The sequence below is a fragment of the Chionomys nivalis genome, chromosome 3, assembly GCF_950005125.1.
Source record: "Chionomys nivalis chromosome 3, mChiNiv1.1, whole genome shotgun sequence".
Classification (NCBI taxonomy): Eukaryota; Metazoa; Chordata; class Mammalia; order Rodentia; family Cricetidae; genus Chionomys; species Chionomys nivalis.
The window spans coordinates 6,516,388-6,543,384 of record NC_080088.1 but is presented as its reverse complement, the minus strand read 5'-3'; the positions used below and the strand labels follow the sequence as shown (position 1 = coordinate 6,543,384).

At 45.5% G+C, this 26,997-nt stretch overlaps 2 protein-coding genes across 2 annotated transcripts in view; both read left to right on the top strand.

Moving 5' to 3' along the window:
* The first annotated feature begins 229 nt into the window (after positions 1 to 229).
* Slc5a3 (solute carrier family 5 member 3) lies at positions 230 to 26,797 on the top strand. The gene is made up of 2 exons (XM_057763622.1): positions 230 to 367; positions 17,218 to 26,797. The coding sequence occupies exon 2, from the start codon at positions 17,547 to 17,549 to the stop codon at positions 19,701 to 19,703; it is 2,157 nt and encodes a 718-aa protein (XP_057619605.1). The 5' UTR covers positions 230 to 367; positions 17,218 to 17,546; the 3' UTR covers positions 19,704 to 26,797.
* Mrps6 (mitochondrial ribosomal protein S6) overlaps positions 236 to 26,997 on the top strand; it is a 51,197-nt gene continuing 24,435 nt past the window's right edge. The window contains exon 1 of the mRNA XM_057763623.1: positions 236 to 367. Within this exon, the coding sequence (XP_057619606.1) occupies positions 323 to 367 (45 nt within the window). The 5' untranslated portion in view covers positions 236 to 322. The remainder of the gene's footprint in view (positions 368 to 26,997) is intronic.

The window sequence follows — 26,997 nt, the reverse complement described above, 5'->3', positions numbered from 1 at the left end:
ACCGTGTCCGCAGCCCGCAGGATAGGGGACAGAGAGACTGCCCGCGAGCTCGAGCAGGAACCCGCGGAGGCGCAGCCGCGGGCGCCCGGAGGGGCGGGGCGGGACCTGGCCTGGTGGGCGGGGCTCCAGGTGGGCGGGGCGTTCCGTCTGCGCAGCTGCCAGAGTCTTTAAGCCCGGCTCGCGCGGTCGCACGGTGCTTTCGCTGCCCGGGAGCTGACCGGCCCGTCTTCTCTCGTTCCCCTCGCCGCTCTGCGCCCCGCGTCCCCGCCCTCGGAGTCCCGCCACCCCGGCTCGCCTCGATTCGGCGCCGCGATCCCGGGCCATGCCCCGCTACGAGTTGGCTTTGATTCTGAAAGCCATGCGGCGGGTAAGTGACCTTCCCTCAGACCGGTTCCCGCGCGGGCCCGCCCCGCCGCCTCTAGGCCTCCCAGCCCCGCGTCCCCGGCCATCTGCACACCGGGCGGGCCCCCTCGCGCGATCGGTCCACGGGAGGCCGGGTGCGCAGAGGGGGCGCGCATGGGTTCGGGCGCCCGGCGCGGCCGGGTGCGCGCGGGAGGCGGGGGAGGGGGGGTGTGCCCGCGCGTGTGCGCGGTCGCGGGAGGGGGGGTGTGCCATGTACGCAGGGGCCGAGGCTGGCCTCGGACCCCGGCCCTCCGGAGTCTGGTGGAAGGACCGCGGAAGGACACGCGAGAGAGCCGAGGCCGGCCCCGCTCTACTCCCACGCGTCGAGAAGCTGCTCGTGGTCCCCGCCGGCCGCTCGTCCCTACTGCCTGTCCTCAGCGTCAGTGATCAATACAACCTTCCTCCAAAGCCTGTCGGTGCCGACTGTGTACCCCAGACGCTTGTCCCCGCTGTCACACTTGAAAAAAAAATCCTTTTGACCTCTCTTTTTCTGACTTCAGCGAAAATCCTGCTCCTGGTACCCTTAGCCCAGTTTTCATTCATCCAACGGTGGCCTTGCTTGCGCCTTCCGAAGACATGTTCTCCCCCACCCTCAACCCCCAGCTTTTGATTGATCTTGAGGTAGGGACTTTCAGGTCTGGAGGGATGATAAGCCACCAGGAGCCGGGTCACGGACTGGGGTCGGCGGCGGAGGGACTGGGGTCGGCGGAGGCAAGCTATCTTCGTCCTCTGGTCCTCTGTTCTGAGTCAGGCTCTCCTCAGTCGTCGCTGACACCCCCATTCTGCTGAGAGAATTCGGTAACGTAGTGTGCTTTTATGCTCTCTCCTTCCCCAGCAGGTATAATTTAAAACAAAACAAAAGCATCGTTGTGCCTTGCCTGTACTTTGGAAGCAGCCTTCTTCAGCACCGGGCATGTGGGCTTGGGTCAATTTCAAGTAGTCACTTCAGTTTGCATATGCTAATCCAGGGATCCTGAGCTGCAGCTCTGAAGGACTTCATTGCCATATAGCATGAAGAAGTGTTAGGCATGCCTTACACAAGGTTGCCTGGGAAGGGTCACTCCAGCCACCTGATGGTCCTGAGGGCTAGTCAGCATGCCATGGTGTCCCCAAGCTGCCTTGCTCCCCAGCTCTGGGAGAATTTTGTGTTGTTTCACCTCTTGGTAGTACACTTTCACTTCCCTCCTTCCCCTTTGGATTGTACAGCTTTAAGAGGATGGGAATAACGGGGGTGGGTGGTAGTGGGTACAGAGTGTTAGAAGGGACCGTTCTGATTAGGTGGAGATAGTTTCCGGCCTCCTTTCACACTTTTTAGATGGTGTCAGAGACTGAAGAATGTGACCACCAAAATTCCTTTTCGTCTTGTCTTAGGCAGGGGTAAGGACACAAGCAGGGGATCTCTCAAAGAGGTAGGGTAGAGATGTAATTTTGTAATCCTTTGAGTGAAAGCATACACCCTTGCTTAGCGCGCTTGCCAGCTAAATGTATTTTACCATATAGATATGTGTTTTCGCTCTAGGTCAGAAGTTGTGTGTAATTTATTAAAATAACCTGCTCAGAAATCTTTGCTTAGAAAGTAGATGTTCAGACACTCCCTGGGTAAGAGGGACCATGGGATAGAGAAGGCACCAGCAACAGTTCTTAAACCCAACAGTGTTGAGATCTCTAGCCCAGATAAACTAACAAACCTCGGTTTTTTATTCTGACTTTGTAAACAACTAACAAAGATGTGCAGGTTTTAGATAATTTTGTTTGTTCTCAGTTTTAGAAAGCTGAATTCTAACAGGATGTTGGGGGTATAAAGGAGAAAGCGCTTGTTTAATATGTAATACCAGTGCCACGCTGGCTCGCACAGTAAGAGCAGGCATTGGGGAGCCACGGTTCCAACCTTGGGCAGTTGCTGCTGCAGCAGGAGCCCTGAACCCTTAGTTCTGAACTGCAGGCTGGAACCCTCCCTTCTGTCCTCCAAGCAGTTTGTGTTCTTTGACCCGAGAGGGTTAAGCCTGGCAGCAGGAAAGGGAGTTAGAGGCTAGTTTCCAGCCTTTGTCTCCCAGAGTTGTGCTTTTGTTTCTTCTTTGCTACAGAACAGTTGTAATTTCTCTTCCCTTTGAGGTTGTTCTGCAGCTGCACTTTCGAAGTGGAAGATACATGCTGACCCCACAGTGCCTCTTCAGTGGGCTGCCTGTGCGAATTCTGGGGCCATCACCTCACTTCGTAGTTGGGGCTGATTATTATGAGCCCCTGTGTTTGTTGTATTTCCAAGTTTGTGTGTTTCTGTGTGCAGACCACCATCTTCAAGATTGTTGGGCTTGGATGTTAGTGTAGTAAAAAGTTGTGATTTCCGTATTCTGTAGCCTAAAAACAAGGTAAAAATGTGGCTCCCATCTGAATGTAGCACAGTGACAGGTGATTGGAGGTGCTGACCAGGCCATCTGAGAAGTAGTTGTTTAGAACAGCCTTGGATGGTATCCATAGAAGAGACCTGCTGTGGAGCTCCAGGCTTCCTGGAGCTTCTGGAAGGACGTAGCTGCAGAGGGAACAAGCTGCAGCTCCCAGCTTCGCGGTTCACAAGGATCACCTATGGGGCAGTGGGTGTTCTGCTCCCCACCTGCAGAGGACCGGTCCGGTGGATTCGGGTGGGGCTGAGCTGTGGTGTGTGTGTTGTCTGGGAAGAGAGCTGCTCACCTTCACTCTGTAGTTACTTCAGGTAGGTGAAAGTCGTTGTGGACACCAGCTGACACATTCCGGTCCCGAAGTTCTTTGTAGGGCTGTGTTGATGTTTTTCAAAACCTGGAATGGATGTAGAAGAGGCAATTTTTAGAAGAAAAATCTGTGTGGTATGTAGATATTTTTCGGTCACATGGTTCAGAAACACATTGTTAGGTCAGAAGATGGGTCACAGTAGGGGTAGATTTGTGACAGCCCTGGGGAAATGCTTTTCTGGTAATCATGCCATCATTACTCAAGAATTGTTAGGTGAGTTTAAACCATATGCATATTTAAATAACGACTAGTTTTATTAGATGAATGGATGTACAATAAAATAGCATTTATGTTCCTTCTATATATACAGATTTTTAGAGATAGGGATTGAATGGTGCGGTGGTACATGTCTGTCATCACAACACTTGGGTAGTGGAGACAGGATCCTGCGTAGTGAGTGGGAGGCCTGCGTGGAATGCATAAGGAACTGCTTCAGAAGAGCAGCAGACATACTACACGGGGGTAAGATAGGTACTTATCTCATGAAGACATCATGTTCATGCTCCCCGATGTTAGCTTCAGGGACAAGCAGATTCTGTTTTCAGTAACTCACTTAAGTCGTGTGTAGGTTGTGGTTCCGGGCATCCTGTGGCGTTAGATACAGAAGACTGTCAGAAATGAACTCTTTAAGATGCAGAGGGCACTGGTTTCCTAAGTTCGGAGCGGAAGAGGTTCTCATAGCTTCTTTCACCTGGGCCTTTTTGGTAAGACAGCCTGGCCACAGTTTTGTGGAGTTCCGGAGCTATGAGTAAGTCAGGATATTTGGGAAGGGATGCTGGGATCGGCAGCCTCCTAGGGGCCTTTCAGAACTCACAGGTGGGCTGGCCGGCCTGGCCACTGTAGCCTGGCTGGCCTGACAGCATTTGTTATCAGGACACGGCCAGGTTTCTGTTGTTGGTCGGTGCAGAGGTGGGGCAGAAGTGTCCGGCTGTCAGGTGAGCATGTCAGTCGTTTCTGTGTCTTTGGGCCCAGCCATATCAGCTTAGCTCGGGTCTCTAATACCCTGTCCTGGTGCTGTGCTAGAAGCTGTGCATTTTCAAACACTCTGTGAGCAGTGCTCTGCTTTGATTTGGCGTTTTAAGTTCTTGGGTTCCAGTTCTCTGCAGCCACAGGGGACAGAAGGAGGAGGCCTCCTCTGCCCTGAGCTGTGAGTGAGGAGTCCTTCCCTGTCAGACATGGTTTGTATATCTGACAGTCCTGTCAGATGCTCACCTTCTACCCCACTGGACTCCCGCACTCACACTAATGCTCACTGGAGATTTTCTACTAAATCTTATCACTAGAGAATCTCCTTAAAATGTCACACAGTGAGAGACCGTTTGTGAAGAACACCTTCCATATAGTACTGTTGCTGTGCTTCTCAGATTTAGTTGGTTTATCTGGTTTGGCTGAACGTGACAGTGGAAGGAAGGGTGGAGGAGAGAAGTCTGTCATGATTATTCATATGGCTAAAGGCTTTGGCAGTTGGTTTAATGGTCAGATGTTTCCTAGTTGACCTAGTCACTGGTTTTATAGTAGAATTTGTTTATGTATTCTCATGAGTTTATATATGCAAGAGAAAAGGGAACCTCCTTTTAATATTTCAGCTAAGAAGGCCATATTATGAAATGATGAGATTTGTTGTCAACACATGTAATTGTTTTTGTTTAGGAGAATCAAACTTAAGGAATTAAATAAATGCCTGATAAGTTGTCAGTTTGCATAAAAGAGAAACTGCTGGACAATTAATCTGTCCCTCTTGTCCTTATGTTATTGTAAAAGTAGAGACTGGCAGACTGTTTCCCCCACTACTTACCCTTTTTATGGGCAGTGTTCTAAGAAAGGGTTTTACATTTGCTAGTTGAAAAAATGAGCTATAGTTTATGGGTCTATGGGATTGAGAAAAGTCCAGATATCACAGTCTGTCAGCCAGCTTGTATTGAAGTATGATCCTGTTAAGTTTGTCATCAGTTTTCTTGGCTTTCTGTGGTGCTGTTTTCTGACTTTTCTTCTTTGATACTCCCTCATTTACATAATTACGCCTTTGATCATTTAGGTGATGTGTGGTTTTTGAATCAAGCCCCCAACTGGCTTTCCCTCTGCTTGTCATAGATGCTTAGATACCACCTTGGCATTTCAAACTCAGTGTGGTTCAAACTTAGTGGATTGTGGTTCCCAGAATCGCCTGCTAGTTGCTTTCTAACTTCTCTGTTCTGTGGCCTGGGACCAAAACCTTCCCTTCTGTAGTCTCAGTCGCATGTGCTTCTAGCCTCAGATGAGCACCCTGGGATTCTTGAAGTTTTGGTGGCTTCTTTTCATGTATCACTGAGGAGATGAGTTAGTACTCGTAAATACACTGTTGGAGTGCAAGGGTGTTTGTTCTCGGAACACTTTACAAACCTGAGATGAATTTTAATAAGGAAATAGCATTGTGTGGCATTGGATATCTGGTTTTCACACCAGCTGATACTGTGAATGCTTGCTGAGTCAGGGCACACTCTTCTCAGAAGTCAGAGATGTCACCATGTGACGTCATGGGGGCTCTGGTATAATTCCAGCCTACTTTTTCCTAACGTCCTCACTGCCTGTGTTCTCCGTTCCAGATGCTGAGTGGCAGAGCTGTGGATCCCTGGATCTGCAGCTGCCTTTTGTTTCCTTGGTGCATGCATCTCACTGCCTCTCTTTCAGGAGGGCTTTCCCTTTCCATAAAACCATGCTGCTTCTATGAAAGCCTCCAAGATCTTTTCAGCTCGCTTGCTACCTTAAGCAGGTATCAAGGCCTTCCTTCCGCTGTTAATAGTGTAGACAGATAGCAGTGTTCCCATTGTGAGCACTCCCCATGGCATGCGTCTTTCTCGCACAACAAATTGGTGAATGAACCTTACCTCCTGTGTTAGATTGCAGCTCTCTGTGGTCAGGTGTGTTGTCCCTGTGGTCCTGTGCTGTGAGCATAACCGGTTTGCCAGCTGCCTTTCAGGGTCATTGCTGTCTGTAGTATTAAGAGACTATAGTATGGTGACCCCCTGTGCCAGGAGGTTTGCTGTCAAGTCAGAGGAGCTTTCCTGCCCAGAAGTTCCACTGGCTTCTAAGATGATTTTATGGCAGAAAACCTTTTTTATAGTAATTTGCTTATCATATAAATTGACCAAATGAAGGTAAACTTGACTCTGAAATCCAAGTTGGGATCTCTGGAATGTCTTGATACAAGGTGAGTGGCTAGAATCCTGGCTATAGGAGAAGGAGTGCCCCAGAGTGTCGTGGTGTCCGCGTCTGTGCGTAGATTGCCGTAATGAAGCTGGATGTGCTTTGAAGATGCGGCACAGCTGGCGCAGAGAGACTGTCGCGGGGGAACTGGATCATCAGCACCATTCTCCAAGGGCTCTGGTCCCACCTTAGGTTGACAGATGCACATAGTTCATGTACTAAAGCATGAAGGGCTGTGGGGACGGCTTATGATCAGATGAGGTGACTGGATATGAGAAGAGCTCTGCTTCAATATATGCAAAACCAGGGTTTTGTTTTCTAAATGAATGGAGGAGCGGAAGGTCCCAAGTAAAGATATGGTTGCTATGGTAGAATCAGTAAGAACTGGCTGTGGGAAGACCTGTAAGGTGCTTTAAAGGTAGGTAGAACTTGTTTTAGATCCTAGCTCGCACTTCTAGGGTGTTCAACCACTTCAGACCCCCATTTTCTCATCTTGGTGAGAGTGACTTTTTTTGGAAGGCCTTTGAAGGTGGAGTGGGAAGTAGGTGTCCAATACGCCTCTAGAGGAGCTCCCCGGACTTGTCTGTCGTTCCGTTTACTGGTGATGCTTTGTAAGGTAAACTGACAATGCTTATTGTATCGACACCCAAGACTGAGATGCAGCTCTTCTCAGGCAGTGTCTGGAGTAGAGATGTTGGTGCTGCTCACTGCAGTCTGGCACTCCACTTGGGATTCTGGGCGCATCAGCTCTTTTCTCTCTTGCTTCCTTACAGAAACCCAGCTTATATAGGAAATCAGATTTTTAAAGTGTTGCCCTGTGGGCTGATTGAGGTGTGCCTGGATCAGTTATAGCTCTCATTTTATAGTTTCTGATTTAGATATTGGATTTAAGTGGCTGGTTTGAGCCTTTAGGAGCATTTATGTAGACAAAGCCCACCTTGTTAGTCTGTCATTGGTTTATAGTAGATCCAATAGGACCAATAACTACTCAGCAAACACCAAGCATGTTCAGTTCTTAAGAAACAGTGGCACCCCAGTTTCAGTTGCTAGATCATGTGACCATTCAGGCTGAAGTGTCCAGCAGAGGCTTCTGAGTTCCAGGAAACAGGATGGTCTGACAGCGCGAGTCATGAGAAATGGCCCTGCACTTAGCTCGGTTTTGATTCTTGGATTATTTTAACATACTTAGTTCTTCTTTTTGTTTTTCCTTTGTCTCCCTCCCCCCCTTCTCTCCAGGTAGAGTTTCAACTGTGCTAACCAGGATGGCTTAGAGCTCTTTCCATAGCCCAGGCTGGCCTTGGTTCTTGGCCCTGCTCCTGCCTCAGCCTCCCGTGGACTGGTGTTACAGGCTCATCAGGTCTATTCGATTTGCACCCATTTTCTTAGTTTCTTAGGGGCTTGTACGGTGTTGCTTTGTGTGGAGAGTGACACCGGGTCAGGGTGCGAGGAGGATGGTGGTAGGTTAACCTGTGACCCTAGAGTAGAGCATTAGCAAACACAGTGAGGACTTGAGACTTCAGAGTAGAAACCAAGTTGGTACCACAACTAATTTTTTCTTCTTGTCTTTGTCCCTTCTTTACTCCTCCAGATACCTGACGTCAGATTGCAAATTTGAAACCTGAGGCCCAGGTTTTTGAGCATATCTTTTGACCTATGGTTCAGTTGACATGCTTGGCTCCTTTTCCCTAACGGTTTCTTCTGTGGTTACAGCATCCCTGCTAAGGGTATCTCTACCTACTCTTTGGATACCCAGAGATTGGTACCTGGGTGAGAACATAAGAAGGAATTGCGGTTGAAAGCTCAGACTTAAGGAAGTATCTACTGGAGTCCTCACTCTGCAGGAACTGGCACTTGGTTGCTTTCCCCCGTAACCAACAACTCTTGTTTTTGGCTTTGTTTAGATTTTACTTGAAAAAAAAATGTTCTTCTTGACACCTATTCTGGCCATCAAATTCTTTGATTTTTGTCAGCTACAGCTTTGGGAATCTAGATTACTGTTTGTATAGCCCAGTGTGAGAACGTTGTCCCCTGAGGAGGAGTGCAGAGCTGAGCATGGTCAGTGGCTGGGAGAGTGAGAACGTTGTTCTCATGAGGAGGAGTGCAGAGCCGAGCGTGGTCAGTGGCTGGGAGCGTGAGGACCTTGTCCCCTGAGGAGGAGATGCAGAGCCGAGCGTGGTCAGTGGCTGGGAGCGTGAGGACCTCGTCCCCTGAGGAGGAGTGCAGAGCCGAGCGTGGTCAGTGGCTGGGAGCGTGAGGACGTTGTCCTCGTGATGAGTACAGAGCCAAGCGTGGTCAGTGGCTGGGAATAGGTTCTCTGCAGTACTGTGCAGTGAACCGCAGAGAAGTACAGAGATGGTTTTATCTCTGATATATACATTGCAGATATGAAACATCCACCGGGTACTGGGATTTTGGTTCCGTTTTAAGGTGAGTTTCAGGCAGACGGCAAGTGAGAAGCTAACCGTGGGCTGTTTGCCTGACAGACAAATTCTGCTTCTGTTTGCCCTTTAAATTACTAGACCTTGTTAAGTAAGCGGTCAGTATAGGTTGTTGTGTCTCTTTGGCTGGTGCACTGCCTGCCTTCTGTTTTGTTAGCTCTCTCGAGAAAGCACCTGTATGGAGTTTGTGGTCCCACAACCGTAAGTCATCCGGGTTCTGATGGGGGCAGTCCAAGCCTGAGGCCTTGGGGCACTTCTGGTCTCACAAGATTCCATTTTATACACATAAAAAGTTGTTTTTTTCTTTCAGATTTAGTCGGTATGAGAAAAAGAGCGAAGAAAACTTGAGAATTTCTCCTAATATCTTTGTTGTTGTTGTTGTTGTTAAATTTTATCTGATTAGGATGAAATCATTGGAAGTTTTTTCTAGAGTTTCCAAGATGTTGTGTCTTCTGTCATCCACAGGAAAGCAGTTCTGAAATGTTCTCTAACTTTTGGCCCTTCTCTTGTCTTAGCTGCTGACATAGGAGCGGAAAGCCCCGCTGCGCCCCGTCACAGCCTGTGCTCCTGCTGTGCTGGCTCGGGTTCCCTTCAGATGCTCTTCGGTTATTCTCTTTCTGCCCTTAGTTTTCTTTCTTGAAAAAGAGTTCTCTGCCCTTTAGGGAAAATTAGGACACAGCTAAAGTGTTTTTCAGAGGAGGCACAGGCTTAGGAGAGCTAGAGACTGGTCTACAGGAACATCTGTCTGATCATGTGAGCCAAGAAGCCATGCTTATGTGCTCTAGGAACAGGTTCTCTAGGGACAGGAACAGGAACCAAGGAGGTCGGACTCTTTGTCTCTCCACCCCTTCTCTCTCTCTCTCTCTCTCTCTCTCTCTCTCTCTCTCTCTCATGCGCGCGTACACACACACACACACACACACACACCCCGTGAAGGTGAACTATATAACGCTGACTTGGCTGAGTTTTACTGCTTTAAGCTATGTGGGTGTTAGCCGTAGTACTGCCTAGTCTTAGTGATTCTGAAGCAGATGCTGTGTGTTTTTCCTTCACTTCGGGTTCATCAACATTTTGAAGATGAGTGTGATTTACACTGCACAGGCAGAGAAAAGGAGTGTCCAGTGTCACATGGCTTAGCCAGGCTAGTACGCTGGTAGTCCGAAGTGAGGAGTCATGCCTTGATGACTGCATCCAAAAAATAGTGCACCTTGTAGCTACACTGTAGTTACAGTCCATGTGTCGAGGAAGGGGCCGGTGCCAGCGTGTATTTCAGGAATGCAGAGGCTAATGCGATGAAGGTTCAGTGTTGATGGTGTTCTAGCAGGAGACATGCTAGCTAATGCTATAAGGAAACTAGTCAGGAGAAAGACCAGAGTGCGCCGAGGTCCACTACAGTTAGGATGTTCAGGCAGGATGGAAGCTCAGTGAGATGGACTGAGGCCGTTAGCTGCAGTGGGACCAGGTCTTGATGAGGTTGTGTTAATGCATATGCTGTTAAATAGGGTGACTGCCGCTTATGCTGCTACATCCAGCTTCTTAGAAAAGCCTTCCTTGGGAGAGATGGCAGGGCATAACAATAAGTGATCTAATAAGGCATCTAATAAGTGATGATGGAGTCCACTGCTTTCACATCTCACGTGTTAGGGTGTCAGGGATTGGCCAGGGCTACCTGCATGCTTCCGGCTTAGCTGGGTCCTCATCATCTCCACAGTTCTTTTTTTTTTTTTAATATTTATTTATTATGTATACAATATTCTGTCTGTGTGTATGCCTGCAGGCCAGAAGAGGGCACCAGACCCCCATTACAGATGGTTGTGAGCCACCATGTGGTTGCTGGGAACTGAACTCAGGACCTTTGGAAGAGCAGGCAATGCTCTTAACCTCTGAGCCATCTCTCCATCCCATCTCCACAGTTCTTAAATTGATAATCTGTCTGATGTTGCCTTGAGGTGTGTTTCTGTAGTCTGTAGGTGTGAGACGGTTTGGGTGTACATTAGTGCCATCACTAGCTCTGACAGGTCCATCGACACCAGTCTTAGGGTAGCTCTACTATTATTACCTTTTCTGGAGTGTGTTTTATATTTCCTTTAGTCCTTATAATTTCAGACTGTTACAAGAACTCCATTTGATAGTCTGTTGCGTAGTGTGTATATATATATATATATATATATATATATATATATATATATATATATATTTATTTATTATGTGTACAGCATTCCTTCCATGTGTGCCCGCAAGCCAGAAGGGGCTACCAGGTCTCATTATAGATGGCTGTGAGCCACCATGTGGTTGCTGGGAATTAAACTCAGAACCTCTGGAAGAGCAGTCAGTGCTCTTAACCACTGAGCCATCTCTCCAGCCCTGTTGCGTAGTTTTTAATTCATCACTGATTGTTAGAAATCATCTTTCTCTGTTTTAACCCAGCACTGAGTGGTGCATACCTTGATGGTGCTGTTAGGAGTGACGGCCTCTCCGGTGCAGTACAAGCACTGCACTTGAAACCGCTACAGTGTTCGGTTTATACTGAAATGTGTTGAATCAAGGGTCGTGCTCTTATTGTTTGGTTTCCTTGGGCAGTCTACAGCCCTTTTCAGGAATGACAGTGTGCATTGCAGACTCCATTATTTCGGGGTCTTCTGTGGTTCTCTCTGTGATAAGAGGAAGATTTGATATGTTAGTAGGTGTCAGTGACAGTGCCTTGTGTTGGGGTGTGCCTGTGTGCTTTGCTGGGGAGAGTAGGCAGTTGTCGGGTTAAGGTGACATGCATTAGATTACTTCATGGTGAATGGTAGCTCCTTTTCTCTTCTAATAAGTGATGATGGAGAACAGACTTGGAACTGGACATCTTGTTCTTAGCCGTTATCCACTGGCTTTTGTATTTGAATCAATTGCTGCTGGAGGACTTCACTATTGTCATGTTTCTCTTTAGAAACAGCTACTGCAGCTTCATGGTGGTGTCTCTTTACAATTGTTTATTCAAATCTGAATTCAAACAAGTTCTACAGGTTACCCTTCGCTCTGGCCTCACCATGCTGTTAATGAGAGCAGCCATCCTCTGCACAGTGTTTTGTGAGTTTGAATATTTTCTGGAAGCTGGTGGGAGAGATATGAGTACCTAGCCAGGCCATAGTGGCACATGCCTTTAATCCCAGCATTCAGGAGGTAGAGGCAGGTGGATCTCTGAGTTCGAGGCCAGCCTGGTCTGCAGAGTGAGTTCCAAGAAAACCCAGTGTTACACAGAGAAACCCTGGCTTGAAAAACAAAAACAAAACAACAATGTAAACAAAATGAGTAGCTGAGTTTGCATTTTGGGGAGTATTTCCATGGTTTTGGTGATGACTGTCCTGTAGAGAGAGATAGACTGAGCATCAGTGAATGTAGGCAGCCATCCACTTTAAAGTTCACCGTCAGCTTCCCCAAGAGTCTTAGCAGGGACTCATTGCCACAGGTGCATTATTGTGCAGGGTGGCTGTGGGTGGTTATCATTTCCTTTTTTCCTGATGTGTGTATATTTCTGCTCTATCTGTGTGTATCTTCCTGAAGAGTACAACATCTACTCCAGAGACAGTGTTCCTGTCCTTCAGTGATCCTAGAGACCCCTCCTCAGTTTTTGTTCGCTTTAGTATCACTGGGACTCAACCCCCAGAGCCCTGCACATGCCAGGCAAGTGCTGCACCCTAGCCGCACCCCAGCTCTTAAGTCTTCTTACCTGAAAACTGGGGTGATTGAGTCTGTGAGTGTGGAGGGGCTTCTCCATGAACTGTAACGGTGCTGTGTGGTCGGTGCTGATGCAGGAACCGTTTTTATCTGGGGTGTAATTCAGCTAGCGTGTGGGAGGCTCAGGGATAAGTGTCCCACACTAATGATTGTCATAGTGAAGAGTGGAGAAAATAAAAGTTCTTTGTAATACGTTGCCTTCCGCAGGAAGCTTGGGCTTGTATTTGTATAGCGTGAGCTTAGGGAATGTGTGGGAGCCATCATCAGAGAAGAACAAACACAAAGAAAGCAGCAGAAGCAGCAGTGCGGTGTGGAAGCTGTTCTGAAATGGAGGTAGCAGTGTGAAGGCGCTGTGGACTGGGGCTGGAGCTGCTGGTGCCTCTAGACACGGGTGTTCAGTGCTCGGGACCTGCTGGAGTCCGCATTTAACAGAGGGTTTCCTTGCTCTGGCAGGCTGGCCTGCCGTTCTACACACACTTACTTGAAGTCAAGGGAAGGGCTGCTGTTTTCCTCCAATGAGTGATGTAATGCATGTGTTGAACTGACAGTTGGTGGATGGCTGGGAACCGCGTTAAGACATCTGCGAGTGGATTTACGTGTTCAATACATTGTTTACTTTTGTCCTTTGATTTTACATGTGAATCACATTTGTGAAGACCCTAACCTCCCTTGCACACACTTGACAGTTAAATTTGAAAAGGCCGGTGTCATCATTCCCTGTCCATTCAGGTTGGAGAGAATAAATTGAGCCAAGCCACCAGCCTGTGGTAGTGCGCAGTGTTGGGAACGTTCTCCATCTTTGTTATGCCCCTAGTGAAGCAGGGGCTGCATATTCACAGGGCCATACTGTTGCAATCAGAATGGAGATTTTGCAGCCTGCTCTTCAGAGAGCCACTGTTTCCTGCTTGCTGTGTGCAGTGCCTGCATCTTTGTCCTGCTCACCTCCACCCACACACCCTCCCCTGATGCATGCCATCTGGGCTTAACTTGTTTGTTGCTTTGTGATGGAGACAAAGGGAGCTTTGGGTGTGACAGTTCTGTGCTACAGGAGACCTTCAGAGTTCTTGTATGACCCTAGGTGGTAATGGTACTTCTCACTTCTGTCATTGTACGGGTTTAACTAGCCAGGCCTCCCAGGGACAGTGCTGAGGTCCTGTGCAGTGTTTGTGAATTTAGTCCAAGGTAAGAACAGTGCAGTTGCTTACTTCTAGGGTCAACAAAATCTATGTCAGTGGTTCTCAATCTTCCTAATGCTGCAGCCCTTTGATACAGTTCCTCATGTTGTGGTGACCCCCAGCCATAAAATTATTCTTGTTGCTGCTTCATAACTGTAATTTTGCTACTGTTATGAATTGTAATGTAAATATCTGGCATGCAGGATATCTCATATATGACCCCCCGTGAAAGGGTCATTCAACCCCTCCAAAGATCACCACTGATAGGTTGAGAACTGCGGGTCTGTGCTTTGTTAGCTCACATCTAACTTGAGTTGTGACAGGAGTCCCCACTGAGCTCCATGACTCTTTTCCTTGTTCCCTGTTGGGATTCTGTGTCAGGTGACTCTTTTAGAGATCTGCATCCTGGATTATAGATTGGTGCAGAATCATTCCCTGGTTTGGCAGATAAATAAAATGCTCCCCCTAGACTGTAGAAATGAGATTTGGTTGTCTGACTAGTTCTATGTTCGTCAGTGGAAGACTTATGAGTTGATCTCAGTTGGGGCTCATGTCTTCTCTCTAGTTGGCCAGATGTGGTGCCATGTGCATTTCCCTTCTCTTTCTGCTTTAATGCATTTAAGTGCATGACCATCGCATCTGCATTCTGATTTAGTGTGAAACAAGGTCACACATTACCAGTGATTTTAGTGGGGAAAGTCCTATTTCAAAACCCCTCTGTGTTTGATGTTAGCCTGAGTTAGTTCCTCTTTCCTGGGGACCATTTCTGTGCTCTAAATACTCTAGTTGTGGGAATCATTGTTTTTCTTTTTCAAAAAATGTCATGTCAAGGAAACATGTTAATTGTGAAAGAAAGCTTACAGATACAGAACACAGTCTAAGAAGTTGTGTGTTAGCTGGAGGTGTTTCCATGTGTATTCTTTCTAAAATAAAGGAACTCTGGGCCTGTTGTTGTTCATGGTGCTACTGGTGAAGAAATGTTCACTCTTTAAACATGGAAATATACAAAACTCACGTGTATTCTGTTGGGATTCCCTCTCCCCTTAAAGAAGCGTGAACTCTGTCTCCTGCAGGAAGGCTGGAATCCAGGCTCTGATAACTGTGACAGACATGTGGAGCTCATTCTCATTCTACCGTGACATTCATACCTTTCTGCAGTCTGAATGGACCTGTTGTGATTATTTTCCTTCTGTTCTGTAGGAAGCATCAATCCCTGTATGCATTTTAAGTTGAAAAACTAAAAACATCCTGCAGGCCAGTGCAGGGCCTGGTGAGGCCCCTGAGCAGTGGCTCTGGAAGGACATGAAGAGGGACGACAGTTAAACACACTCTCTGGTTCTTGAGACAGTCTCACAGTAGCCGAGGCTGACCTGGGACTGAAGCGGTCCTTTGCCTCAGTGTCCTGAGTGCTGGGATTACAGGTGTGTGTCATCATGCCCAGCCTTGGACAGCTCTGAGCTCAAATTTGGCCAATCTGCTATTTGCTATGAAGGCATGTCTAAGGAATGAGGACTCAGGCTTTGTATGGGACTTTGAGCCAGGTGAGCCACCTCTGGAAGCAGAAGACGGCTTAGTTGATGCTGTGAGTCACATTTAACACCACACTGGTCCTAGATTGATTTCTAGTGGTGGACAGGACATGTCTACTTTGACTCTTGAGCACAGAAGCTGCTACCTCAGCAGGGGTCAGAAGCTGAACCCTCCCCCCTATAGACAAAGGCTCTGAAAACATGCTAAGCTTCCACCAAGAAGACTTTATCTGAAGATCCTGAACCAGCAAGGCTCTTCCTCCTGTGTAGGTGGACGAGTGTGACTGCAGTACGCTTGATCTTGCTTGGGCTGGCGGAGAGTCTCCATTGAAGGCAGGACCTCATGACCAGCCTCTTCCCACTGCCATTGACTGAAACATTTATAGAGCTTACTGAAATTTTGGAGGGTTTTTTTTGTGGGGGGGAGGATTAGGAAAGCAGTCATAAAATATGGTCAGCTTCAGGATTTGGTGGGTATGAAGTAATGATGGAAATTTGTACTTGAGTTTTTTGTTGTTTTGATTTGCTTTTGGCAGTATCTTGTTACTGATATGATTTTCAGGAGGTAGATAGGATTTTAATGTGGTTTTATTTTCATTTTTTATGTTAGGTGTAATTATTGTGTGTTTTGACTTAGAAGAGAGCTGGAAATAATAGGACCGACATTCTCTAAGGAACAGTATGGGTTCAGCCTGCTGGAGTGTAGTGGGATCTGTTTAGGGAATGACTCGCTGACTTTCCTTCTGAGAGTCATCAAGTTTTTAACACTGCAGCTTTAGTTCAAGCAGTTTTGAGAAAACTGGCCTTATTTTTATTTATGGCTCCATGGCTTCTAAGTTTACTGTTTTTTTGTTTGTTTGTTTGTTTAAAGAAAATGCCTAGATTTATCAGAAACAGCAGTTTTTTAAAGCATGGAAAATCACTTATTTTGAAGTTTCCTCACTGATAAGCAGAAGCACTTAGACGCTAATATGTGGCAGTATTATTTTGAATAATAACAATGTTATTGATCTGTCAGCTTCTTTTATAATTAACTGAAGACTGATGATTTCTTTAGTAAGAGGAGAATCAGATTTATCCATTTGATTTTAGTCACTTTTAAATGTGTGTTTTACAGAATAATCTTAATTCAGAGCTGAAAAATGTCAGATGGATTTATTGAAGATGATTTAATGGTTAACTGTTTTGTTTGGGTTTGGAAAACAGAAATCAAATTATTCATCCTTCCAGAAAAATCTCCCTTTGCTTTTCACACAGGAAAAAAGAATTAGACATATTACAGTACTGAAAATATTCTATAAAATCAAACCTTGAGTGAAATGCTTTTGTCTTCTTACGTTTTCTTTTGGGGGGGGGGGATTATTGCCTGCAGAAGGAAGGGAAAGAAGGAAATTTTCCTGCTGAAGGGTTCTTTTCTCCCTAGCAGAGTGCACACAAAGGCAGCTGGAGTCCGGGAAGCTGTGTGCTGTTTGTGTAGGGTTCCTTTTTCTCATCAGCTGTGTATTATCCTAGGTTCCCTGTGACTGTACATTTACAGAGGGACTTTTACCGTCTCAGGTACCTGCTATTGCATAGGACAAAGCTGGCCATAATGTTAGCTCCTCTCCCCATCACTGCAAGAATTTGAAGATCTGTTTTGCTTTGTTAAGGGAATCTAGTGTTCGCTTTCTCCCTTGGGCACTTTAACGTCTTGATTCTTGTTTTGAGGTGCAACTGCAAGACAAGGTGTCTATAGCAAGACAAGCAACAGTTTTGAGACATGGTGGGCAGTGGCTCCTTGAGACCTGAGGCGACTGATGGTCCTTTTGTTTTTAGCTCAGAATGACGGCTGCCATCACTCTCCTCTGTGACAATAGTTTGTGCTTTGCTGCAGTTATTAAAGTGTATTGTAAAAGTGTTTTTTTATAACAAATGTTGCGCCATGTTTGCTCGATTGAAAGTTTCCTCACCGCTTGATGCGCCCCTCCTCTAATTCACTCTTTGTCTTTTGTCTTTGCTGCCTTGCAGGGTTGGTACAGTAGGCTCCACTAGACTTAGCTGCAGCTCAGAGTTTCTCCTCCAGCACCTGAGTAAATGCTGATGGTCTTGTGGACTAAGAGTGCGAGCTAAATTCTCAATCCCAATTGAGAAGCGGAGGAAATTTAAAACTGTCTCCTTCCAAGCTTACTACAACCACCACCATCAAGACAGCAAACAAAGGACAAAGACTTTGAACTGCTGTGTTGCTCTGTGTAGTCCCGTTCACGTGTGCTTTACAGACTTGGCTGGGTTACTAATAAGTAAATAAGAAGTTGGACACTTCTTTCATTCGGACATTTTATTCACAAGTTACCAGAATGAGGGCTGTGCTGGAGACGGCAGACATTGCCATAGTGGCCCTGTATTTTGTCCTGGTCATGTGCATTGGTTTTTTTGCCATGTGGAAATCTAATAGAAGCACTGTGAGTGGATACTTCCTGGCCGGGCGCTCTATGACCTGGGTGGCAATTGGTGCCTCTCTGTTTGTGAGCAATATTGGGAGTGAGCACTTCATTGGGCTGGCAGGATCTGGAGCAGCGAGTGGATTTGCAGTAGGCGCATGGGAATTCAATGCCTTACTGCTCTTGCAACTTCTGGGATGGGTTTTCATCCCTATTTACATCCGGTCAGGGGTATACACTATGCCTGAATACTTGTCCAAGAGATTCGGTGGCCATAGGATTCAGGTCTATTTTGCGGCCTTGTCTCTCCTTCTGTATATCTTCACCAAGCTCTCAGTGGATCTGTATTCAGGTGCCCTCTTTATCCAGGAGTCCTTGGGTTGGAACCTTTATGTGTCTGTCATCCTGCTCATTGGCATGACCGCTCTGCTGACTGTCACCGGAGGCCTTGTTGCAGTGATCTACACAGACACCCTACAGGCTCTGCTCATGATTATTGGGGCACTCACACTTATGGTTATCAGCATGATGAAGATCGGAGGGTTTGAGGAAGTTAAGAGAAGGTACATGTTGGCCTCGCCCAATGTTGCTTCCATTTTGTTGACACACAACCTTTCCAACACAAATTCATGTAACGTCCACCCTAAGGAGGATGCCCTAAAAATGCTGCGAGATCCAACAGATGAAGATGTTCCATGGCCTGGATTCATTCTTGGGCAGACCCCAGCCTCGGTATGGTACTGGTGTGCTGACCAAGTCATTGTGCAGAGGGTTCTAGCAGCCAAAAACATTGCTCATGCCAAAGGCTCTACTCTAATGGCTGGCTTCTTGAAGCTTCTACCAATGTTTATCATAGTTGTCCCAGGAATGATTTCTAGGATACTGTTTGTTGATGACATAGCTTGCATCAACCCAGAACACTGCATGCAAGTGTGTGGAAGCAGAGCTGGGTGCTCCAATATTGCCTACCCACGCTTGGTGATGAAGTTGGTTCCTGTGGGCCTTCGGGGCTTGATGATGGCAGTGATGATTGCGGCTCTGATGAGCGACTTGGACTCCATCTTTAACAGTGCCAGTACCATATTCACCCTCGATGTGTACAAGCTTATCCGCAAGAGCGCGAGCTCCCGGGAACTAATGATAGTGGGCAGGATATTTGTGGCTTTTATGGTTGTCATCAGCATAGCATGGGTGCCAATTATTGTGGAGATGCAAGGAGGCCAGATGTACCTTTATATCCAGGAGGTAGCAGATTATCTGACCCCTCCAGTGGCAGCCCTCTTCCTTCTGGCAATTTTCTGGAAACGTTGCAACGAACAAGGGGCTTTCTATGGTGGAATGGCAGGCTTTGTTCTGGGAACTGTCCGTTTGATACTGGCTTTTACCTACCGTGCTCCTGAATGTGACCAGCCTGATAACAGGCCAGGCTTCATCAAAGACATCCATTATATGTATGTGGCTACAGCATTGTTTTGGATCACAGGACTTATAACTGTAATTGTGAGTCTTCTCACGCCGCCTCCCACCAAGGACCAGATTCGTACCACCACCTTTTGGTCAAAGAAGACCCTGGTAACAAAGGAGAGCTGCTGTCAGAAAGATGAGCCATACAAAATGCAAGAGAAGAGCTTTCTACGGAGTAATGACAATAGTGAAGCTATCAACCATGTCATTCCCAATGGGAAGTCTGAAGACAGCATTAAGGAACTTCAGCCAGAAGATGTTAATCTGTTGGTGACATGCAGAGAAGAGGGCAATCCAGTAGCTTCCATGGGTCATTCAGAGGCAGAAACACCAGTAGATGCTTATTCCAATGGGCAAGCAGCTCTCATGGGTGAGAAAGAGAGAGAGAAGGAAACAGAAAGCCGAAGCCGGTATTGGAAGTTCATAGACTGGTTTTGTGGCTTTAAGAGTAAAAGCCTTAGCAAGAGAAGTCTCAGAGACTTGATGGATGAGGAGGCCGTTTGCTCACAGATGTTAGAAGAGTCTCCGCAAGTAAAAGTCGTGTTAAATATTGGACTTTTTGCTGTGTGTTCGCTTGGAATTTTCATGTTTGTTTATTTCTCCTTATGAACTTAAGAACATGGTGAGGCACTTAAGAAAATACTGGTCTTTGAAAACAAAAATGTAACTGTTGCATCTCTCAGGCATTGTTTACGCTGAAGGTTTTAGCCAAATTTTACTTAGCAGAAAATCATCTATTTGCAGGACTATTTTCCTAGAGATGGATGAAATAAATCTTCAACTTAAATGAAACAAGACAGAATGAATTGTGCAAAAAAAGAAAATGTGGTTTTAGAATTTTCCATACCAAAGTGAGGAAAGCCCAATGCTTTTCACAGGTCACTTAGAGCAGAACTGTGTTAAAGTACCATGATAAAGTGTCTTGTCTGCATTGCCAAGTCTCATAGACCTTGTGCTGAAGTAGATCTATCTGCTCATTTATAAGGCTTTTGTCTCTAATCCCTGCTATGATTAAAAAATTGAATTCATAGAGATGTATGATTAGTTATGTCCCGAAAGTCTAATGTGTTGTATAGTGATCACTTCAGGACAACTTTGTTTGCCTGGCTGGTTTTGTTAGCATGAGTCCATGGATTCTGCTTGCCAAAAGAAAGGAAGAATGTTTTCCTGGAGGTGTTTTTGTACCCCTTGTGTGTGGAATGGTAGTGGCTTGGGCAGACTTTGTTTCAGTTCCCTCCCTCTGTTCTTCTTTCTTAACCTGAACCATACGGAATGACTACCAAGTCTGTATATATATATTTTTTAATCAGGGGGGAAGTAATTATTGCTGATGATCCCCACATTTATTGATGAGATAAGGTGTTTTAAAATATAGTTTGAGAATTAACTACCATGCAGCGCTTGATAAATGTAATGCTAAGAGGATGCTGAATCATCTTCTGCCTGTGTCCTAGCTGCTTCCTTGTTATTTTGTAGTATTCCTTGTTAATCAGCCAGATGCCTTCCCCATGGTCCAGTTGTGAGAAATGTTCAGTGTCGCCACAGAAGTGGGCACAGCTTTTGTGTGCTGAGTTGTGGCCCTTGACTAGCTGTGATACACTGATGTTGTGTTTAGAGGGAAAATCAAATCCTGACTCATACTGCATTCTCTATACGTTCTTTTCCTGGTTTTTGCCTTTCCTGAAGACGTGCTGCGGGTGTCAGCACACACGCATGTGTCGTTACAAACTGGCCACCCGCCACAGAACTCTCCTCACCCTTGCTGTTGATCAGCGTAAGGTTTCTGTGGATGCCCAGCGTGGTCATGCGCTCTTTGGAGGACATCACAGGATTCTGTACAGACCTCTACCTTTATCCAGTCACAGCATCCGTGGGCAGCGGATCTTTGTTATAGCTGTTTCTACCTAGTGAGGATGGCCCAGAAGGAGTTAGAGAAGAACTCTTAAGGATGTCTGTAGTCCTGTGTCTTCAACACTGCCTGTTCTCCATGAGAGATGGAGAACACTAACTATATACCTACTTTCTTTAAGCTAATAACTTTTTGAATTATATAACAAATTTATTAAGCCTTGTACTCAAGGACAATTATTACTTTTATAGATCATTTTGTAGATTTTGAATCAAAGCTCAATCCTGATAATTTTTTTTTTTTTTTGGTAATGCATCAATTTGTTTGCAGATGATGGACTTGAGCCCAACACTGACTTTGGGGCTCATTGGGTCCATGCAGTCCTCCTGTCTTCAGGAGGGTTTCTGATGGACTGAGCCTGCAGGTGGAAAAGGTGATTCATGTACGAATAGCATGTATTTCGGAAGAACTTAGAGTGCCTTGTACAATTTTTCTCTCAATTTCTATTGTGAGGTTTATAACTGAGGGACCAAGTAGATAGGGCTTCCTTGTCTTGAGTGGATGTCGAGGCTGTGACGCGTCCAAGGTCACGGGACCTCGTGCAAAGATGAGAAAGCAGTTCTCCAGATCTGGATTCAGAGTTTGCCCACATGTATCTGAATGAATGGTTTGTTCGTGGTTGTGACAGTCTTCTCTTAAAGAATTTTCCATTTGAGATAACCTTTTAGGCTATGAAAAACATTCATAGGATCTTGGGTTGCCTGAATTTGTATCAAGTTGTAGGAGTTAGTATTTCCTTTGAACACATCCTTCTGCACTTGGCAAGAATTAACATGTTGGCTGAGTGGCCTTACCAATCCACATATTTACATCGTAAGAGAATAGGTGTTCATGTGAATTTTTCCCCTTTATTTAGTGTTGAGTCCTAATAATTTGGAATGTTAGATCTTCTTACCTCTTTTTGTTGTCTTATAGTAAGATACATACAATATATCATGTGTCTGTGTAAATAGCAGTGGGTCAGGTTTAGAGTTCTATATCTATAAATAAAAAATGACTTAACATATCCATGAGGTGTTCATTCTTACCAGTGTGAGCATCGCTGTACTGACTCTGAAGTTCCTATAGCTTGTCTTCCTTACTGCCTCCCACGTGGAAGGGTGTGAACTGGGGAAGGCAGCTTCATTCCAGGAGATCAGGCTTCAGTCTATAGGTTGTTGGAATGACCTTGGAATGATAGATGGTTATTTCAGGCTAGCAAAGTGTCCATTCTTCCCATGGATATATGAGTCCTAAAAGATGGCGTGGATCTGTTCAGACATTTACACATGCATTTCTGTGCTTGTGCAAGCTAAGGTTCTGAACTGAACAAGATTCACACTGACTAAAATGTGGCTAAAAGTAAAAACGTAGGTGGGGCTGTTGGTCTACAAACTCAGGTGAGAAATAGTTATCCTTGGTGTGTGGGCTCAACTTCTCCATGTTTTGTCTTCCCAGGCAGTTTGTGTCTGGGTCTAGAGCATAGGGCTTCTGACAGCGGCCTGGAGAGTGATTGTTGACTCGGCTGTGGGACTTCAGGTCTCTTTCATTTCTGAAGACTGTGTCCTGCCGATCTATCCTCCAGCTGTTCTTTCTAGGAAGTGATTGCTTTTGTTTTTAGAGGAGCATCAAGTAATAACTCCTGTCCTTGGCTCAGATCCAGTGGGTCTCATTTCCAGGGCTTCCTTTCCACTGGCTCCAAGGATCCATCATTATCTTGCACACACAGGGAGGCTTACCAGGGCTGTGTGTCCTTACCTCTTAGAGATGTCACCATAAGAGATTAGCAGAGACCCTTCACTTTGTGAAACTCCCATTTAAGAATGGATCTCTGAGTTAATTGGTTCTCTGAGCATGGGGTTAAAAGCCTTGTCTGGGGTGGTTCTGAATCCTTAAATTCCTATACTGGGACTCTTTCTCTGTCGCAAGCGCATGATCTCCTCATCTCTTTGAATGTCATTTAGTGTAATCTATGGATGAGTCTTCATATAAACCAGCCTTGTCGTTAACCCATTGAGAGATTAGGTCTTGCATCTTCTCGTCTGACTGGTACTATAGTACTAAGATCGCCTCATCCCCTCATATCACAGCTTCATGAGAGGTATGATTAGAAGGAGACCACATAGGTGTCACCATTTCCCTAGGTGTGCACGAGACCGCGCATTCCTGTTAAACCGTGTGGCTGCACGGCCTGTTGGTGCACAGTCTCTAAGAAGAGATGAAAACTCCAGCGCTTCAGTGTTTCTAAAGTCAGGAAACAGTAATGAGTTCTCACAGGAGCCCTTGAGATGATGGGGCCAAGCGATGCAGAAAGCCTGGGTTTTGCCATTAAGGTGGTAAAGTTGGAAATGAGCTGGTACAGAGAGAAACACGTGGGCTGTTATGTCCGAGGCTGGTGCAGAAATGACGACTCTCACTACTGACTGATCTTTTAACAATGTTGTGAAATCGATGCCATTTATGCTTCTGTCTACACTCCTTTATAGCAGGCAAGGTTCAGTTTGCGTGTGAGCCACCCATCTCCCTAGCAGCCAGTGGCTGTTGCCCTGTAGCCTTTGCTGAGAAACGAAGGAAAAGACGTAGTGTGTGTCATTACTCATCTCATGCACTTTACTCTTTGGAGGAGCATGTATCTGCAGGCTCTGTGGATGGCCTGATTCCTCTAAGTGTGCCCAGGAAGGCCGAGGAGTTCTGTCTGGCATGCTGCCCTCCTGCCCTTGCCCCTCACCCCTCACCCCCAGGTAGCGTATGTCTGAAGACTGCTAGGGATTTCTGGACAGCACAACTTGACAGTATATACCCACAGCATAATTAGATGCATTTGCCCTGTTTTCCTAGGGCTGCTGGCTTTATAAATTTATATGTAAATAATACACACACAAATTTAATGTTCAGTTTATTAGTGTGAAAGCAGAATGTCATTAGTATCTCGTATGTGCATGTCTGTGTGTGTAATTGGAAACACATGGGGCATACTGAAATCTTGGAATGGCAGTTGCTAGTGTACAAGGTTTTCCACAGTATAATCAAAATTTGAGGTTTGTGTTTAGGTTGTAGGTAACCTTCTGCTTGCCAGTGTTGATCTGCTAGTTCGCTCCTGTCCCTTTCTTAGCCATAAGCTTCCTGTGCTTTTAGCTTTCATTGTAGCTAGTGAAGAAAGCTAGTAGAAAGTACACATTTACACGCTTTTACATGTAGTTTTTGGTTCACAGAATCAAGGCAGTTTTAAGTATATATATATATATATATTGTAGCTTAATGTTATTTATTCATCTTAATTTGCTTTTACATCTATAATTAAAACTTTAAAGTTACATTCTGATTCTGAGTATATTTTTAGAATGTCCCTGTATAGTTTGTTAAGGACATCTGAGCACTCAATATTTCCATGTGTAAGGAGAGGCTAAAGGTCCATAGAAAGCACAACACTGTTCATGTGTGTGTCTCCACTTGTAAAAAGCACAAACCTAATAGCATTCTCACTAACCCACAAGTGCAAGTCATAAGCCCACCAAGCTGTGCCCCAGGGTTGTCAGGACAACCACAGTACCGAAAGGCTAGACAGGGAGACTGCTGTCCAGCTAGCTGGTCCCGAGAGATGAGTCTGTGTTCTCCCTGCTTGTGCTGCTCTGATGGGGAGAGCTCAGCTGCTTATATCTGGGGAGTTGAGGGAAATGAGATCTGTGGACACAGACCCACAGTCTGAAACTCAGCTGGGACAGTGGGATTTCTGGGGGGCAGGCAGGTGACAGCTTTGTAAGTCATAGTCATTGGAATGCTAAAATGTTGTCTAGAAGTGTTACTAGTTTTCAACAGTGCTCTACAAACCATGAAAAATTCACGCTCGGTAGTGCAGATACTATATTGATCTTGCATAGGTTTGCATGAGGTGGCGTTAGCTTTGTGTTCTTTATGTGCTTAGCTGTACTTTTTCGTAGAGAGTTGGATCTCTGTGTTCCTAACATCAAACTATTTCTGGATAGACTCTATGACACTGCTTTTCCTAATAGTACTGAGAATTTTTTAATGTGTTCTGTTAGCTCCTCAAGACTAGATGAGTGGAAAGCTGTGGGTGTGCATGCAGAAATAAAGATGTATTTCCTCCCACTCAGCATTGCCCTTTCCCCTGGTTTGCTTTACCTCCAGATAGTCCCATGGTTACCAAGAATGAAAATGAACCGTCTAAGTTATGGCTACATCTTCAGATAGAGCTCTCAGAGGAAAGAGAGTGCCTCCTCTGTTTGGGTATTTTTCTTCCTAGGGAAACCGTATAACAAAGACTGTAGATGACAGACTAATGTGGTCCATCTTAGGAGAGTTCCCATGAACTGGGATGGTGGGGTTTCTCCCGTGTGCACCTACAGCGGCATTTCACAACAGGTAACCTGGAGGTGCAGGGAGGGTGCGGGTGCGGGTGGGGGTGGGGGCCGAGGGAGAGGCTGTGAGGAATGTCCTTGACTAGCAATATGTGACGATGTAGAGCAGTTAACTTTTGACCTCTGTATTCTGTACCTTTAAGAGAGTTTAATACAACTTTTTGAAATGCTTTTTAAAATCTCTTTGACACAAATGATTTTCATTTATAATTTCATGGAAAGAAAAGTAGTCATGGTGTAAATATGTATAATTTCCTGATTTCACTGTGAGAACTCAGACTGTTGAGTGGCAAACAGATCACCAAGTCTTTTGCTCATGGACTGCTCTGTGGGGTTATTAAGATGTAAAAGCTTTATTATTGTTATTATTATTTTAAATAGCGGCATACTGCATTAGTGTCTGAGGACGGTATGGAGCTGTTCCTCTGCTACCCTCGCCATTCTTGCTTCAGCCTGTGAGCACCTGCCAAGTTGAGACCCAGCAGGGGCTTGTCTGTCCCTGTGTGGACGCCGCTCTTTGTCTGGACCTGTTGGTAATCACCATATGAACTGGTCGGCTTTTCCGCTTCGCTTTTCTTTTTTGACAAAATGGGTTTCAAAAATAGTTGCTGTGCAAAAGTTAGTAGTCTTCTTCAAGAAGAGCAATTCTTTTTCTAGTCATATTCTGTGAAATTGCTTCGTTCATTCCTTTATTTCTAAGCCAAATGCCAGCGGAACACTGCTGCTTTTATCTAAAGAATTTTGATATGTAAGTATTAATGCATTTTAAAAAATATCTGCTTTGAGAAATGTTTTCCCGTGTACTGCCTGGAAGCTTTGTCCACACTCCGGGCTCAGACCTGTCAGTACACTGGGCCGTGTATTATGTATGTGGATCATTTCATCTGGTATTGTAGACCAAATATGGCTATGATGGGATTTGTGAACATTAATTTGTTATTGGTTAGCTTTTAATTATTTCCAGTTTACTCTCTGTTGTCCTCAGCCTCTTTTGTTTTCAAGTTTGACTAATAAGGTCCGTTTCATTGTGTAAGGCTTTAGTTTCAGAGAAATCAGAATTTTCTTCCATCTTGAAAAGAAAACCGTTAAACTGTAAATTTAAAGCTGTTAGCTACTTGTGACAGTTCTAACTTGCCTATACTGTGTACAAGTGAATTTTACAATTGTAGATTGTATGATCTTGGTTTACTGTGTTGTGTTACTGTTGTTTAAGCCAATCTGCTAAAGAGCCGTCAGTCTGCGTTGCTGACTGCAAGCCCTCTGTTCCTTGTGTACTCGTGTTATTTTGCCAGCTGCTGCATTAGCCTTCAGAAGTATTTGAAAACTTAAGATTTCTTACAAAGTCCGTTTCTTTCTGTGGTATTTTGTCCGGTAGCTGAAGTGTAGTAATTATTTTATGGAGATGTTAGCACTTCTGTACAAACTTTGAATAAAATGAAAACTTTACCTTCTGTGACTCTTTCAGTGTGGATGTCTGTCCCCAGATTCAGTGTCTCACTCCACCCCTGGCCCTGCCGACTTGGCTCTTGCGTGCTTTCCGAATGCCCACATGTTAGTATTGGTACCACTTTAGCTGTCGTGTGTCAGCACCGACCCAGTGGTACTTATATGTAAAACATGGGATAAATAAGAACGTTCG

What these genes read in the sequence shown, in the direction of transcription:
- Slc5a3 (XM_057763622.1), top strand. Translation starts at nt 17,547, where the DNA reads ATGAGGGCTGTGCTGGAGACGGCAGACATTGCCATAGTGGCCCTGTAT.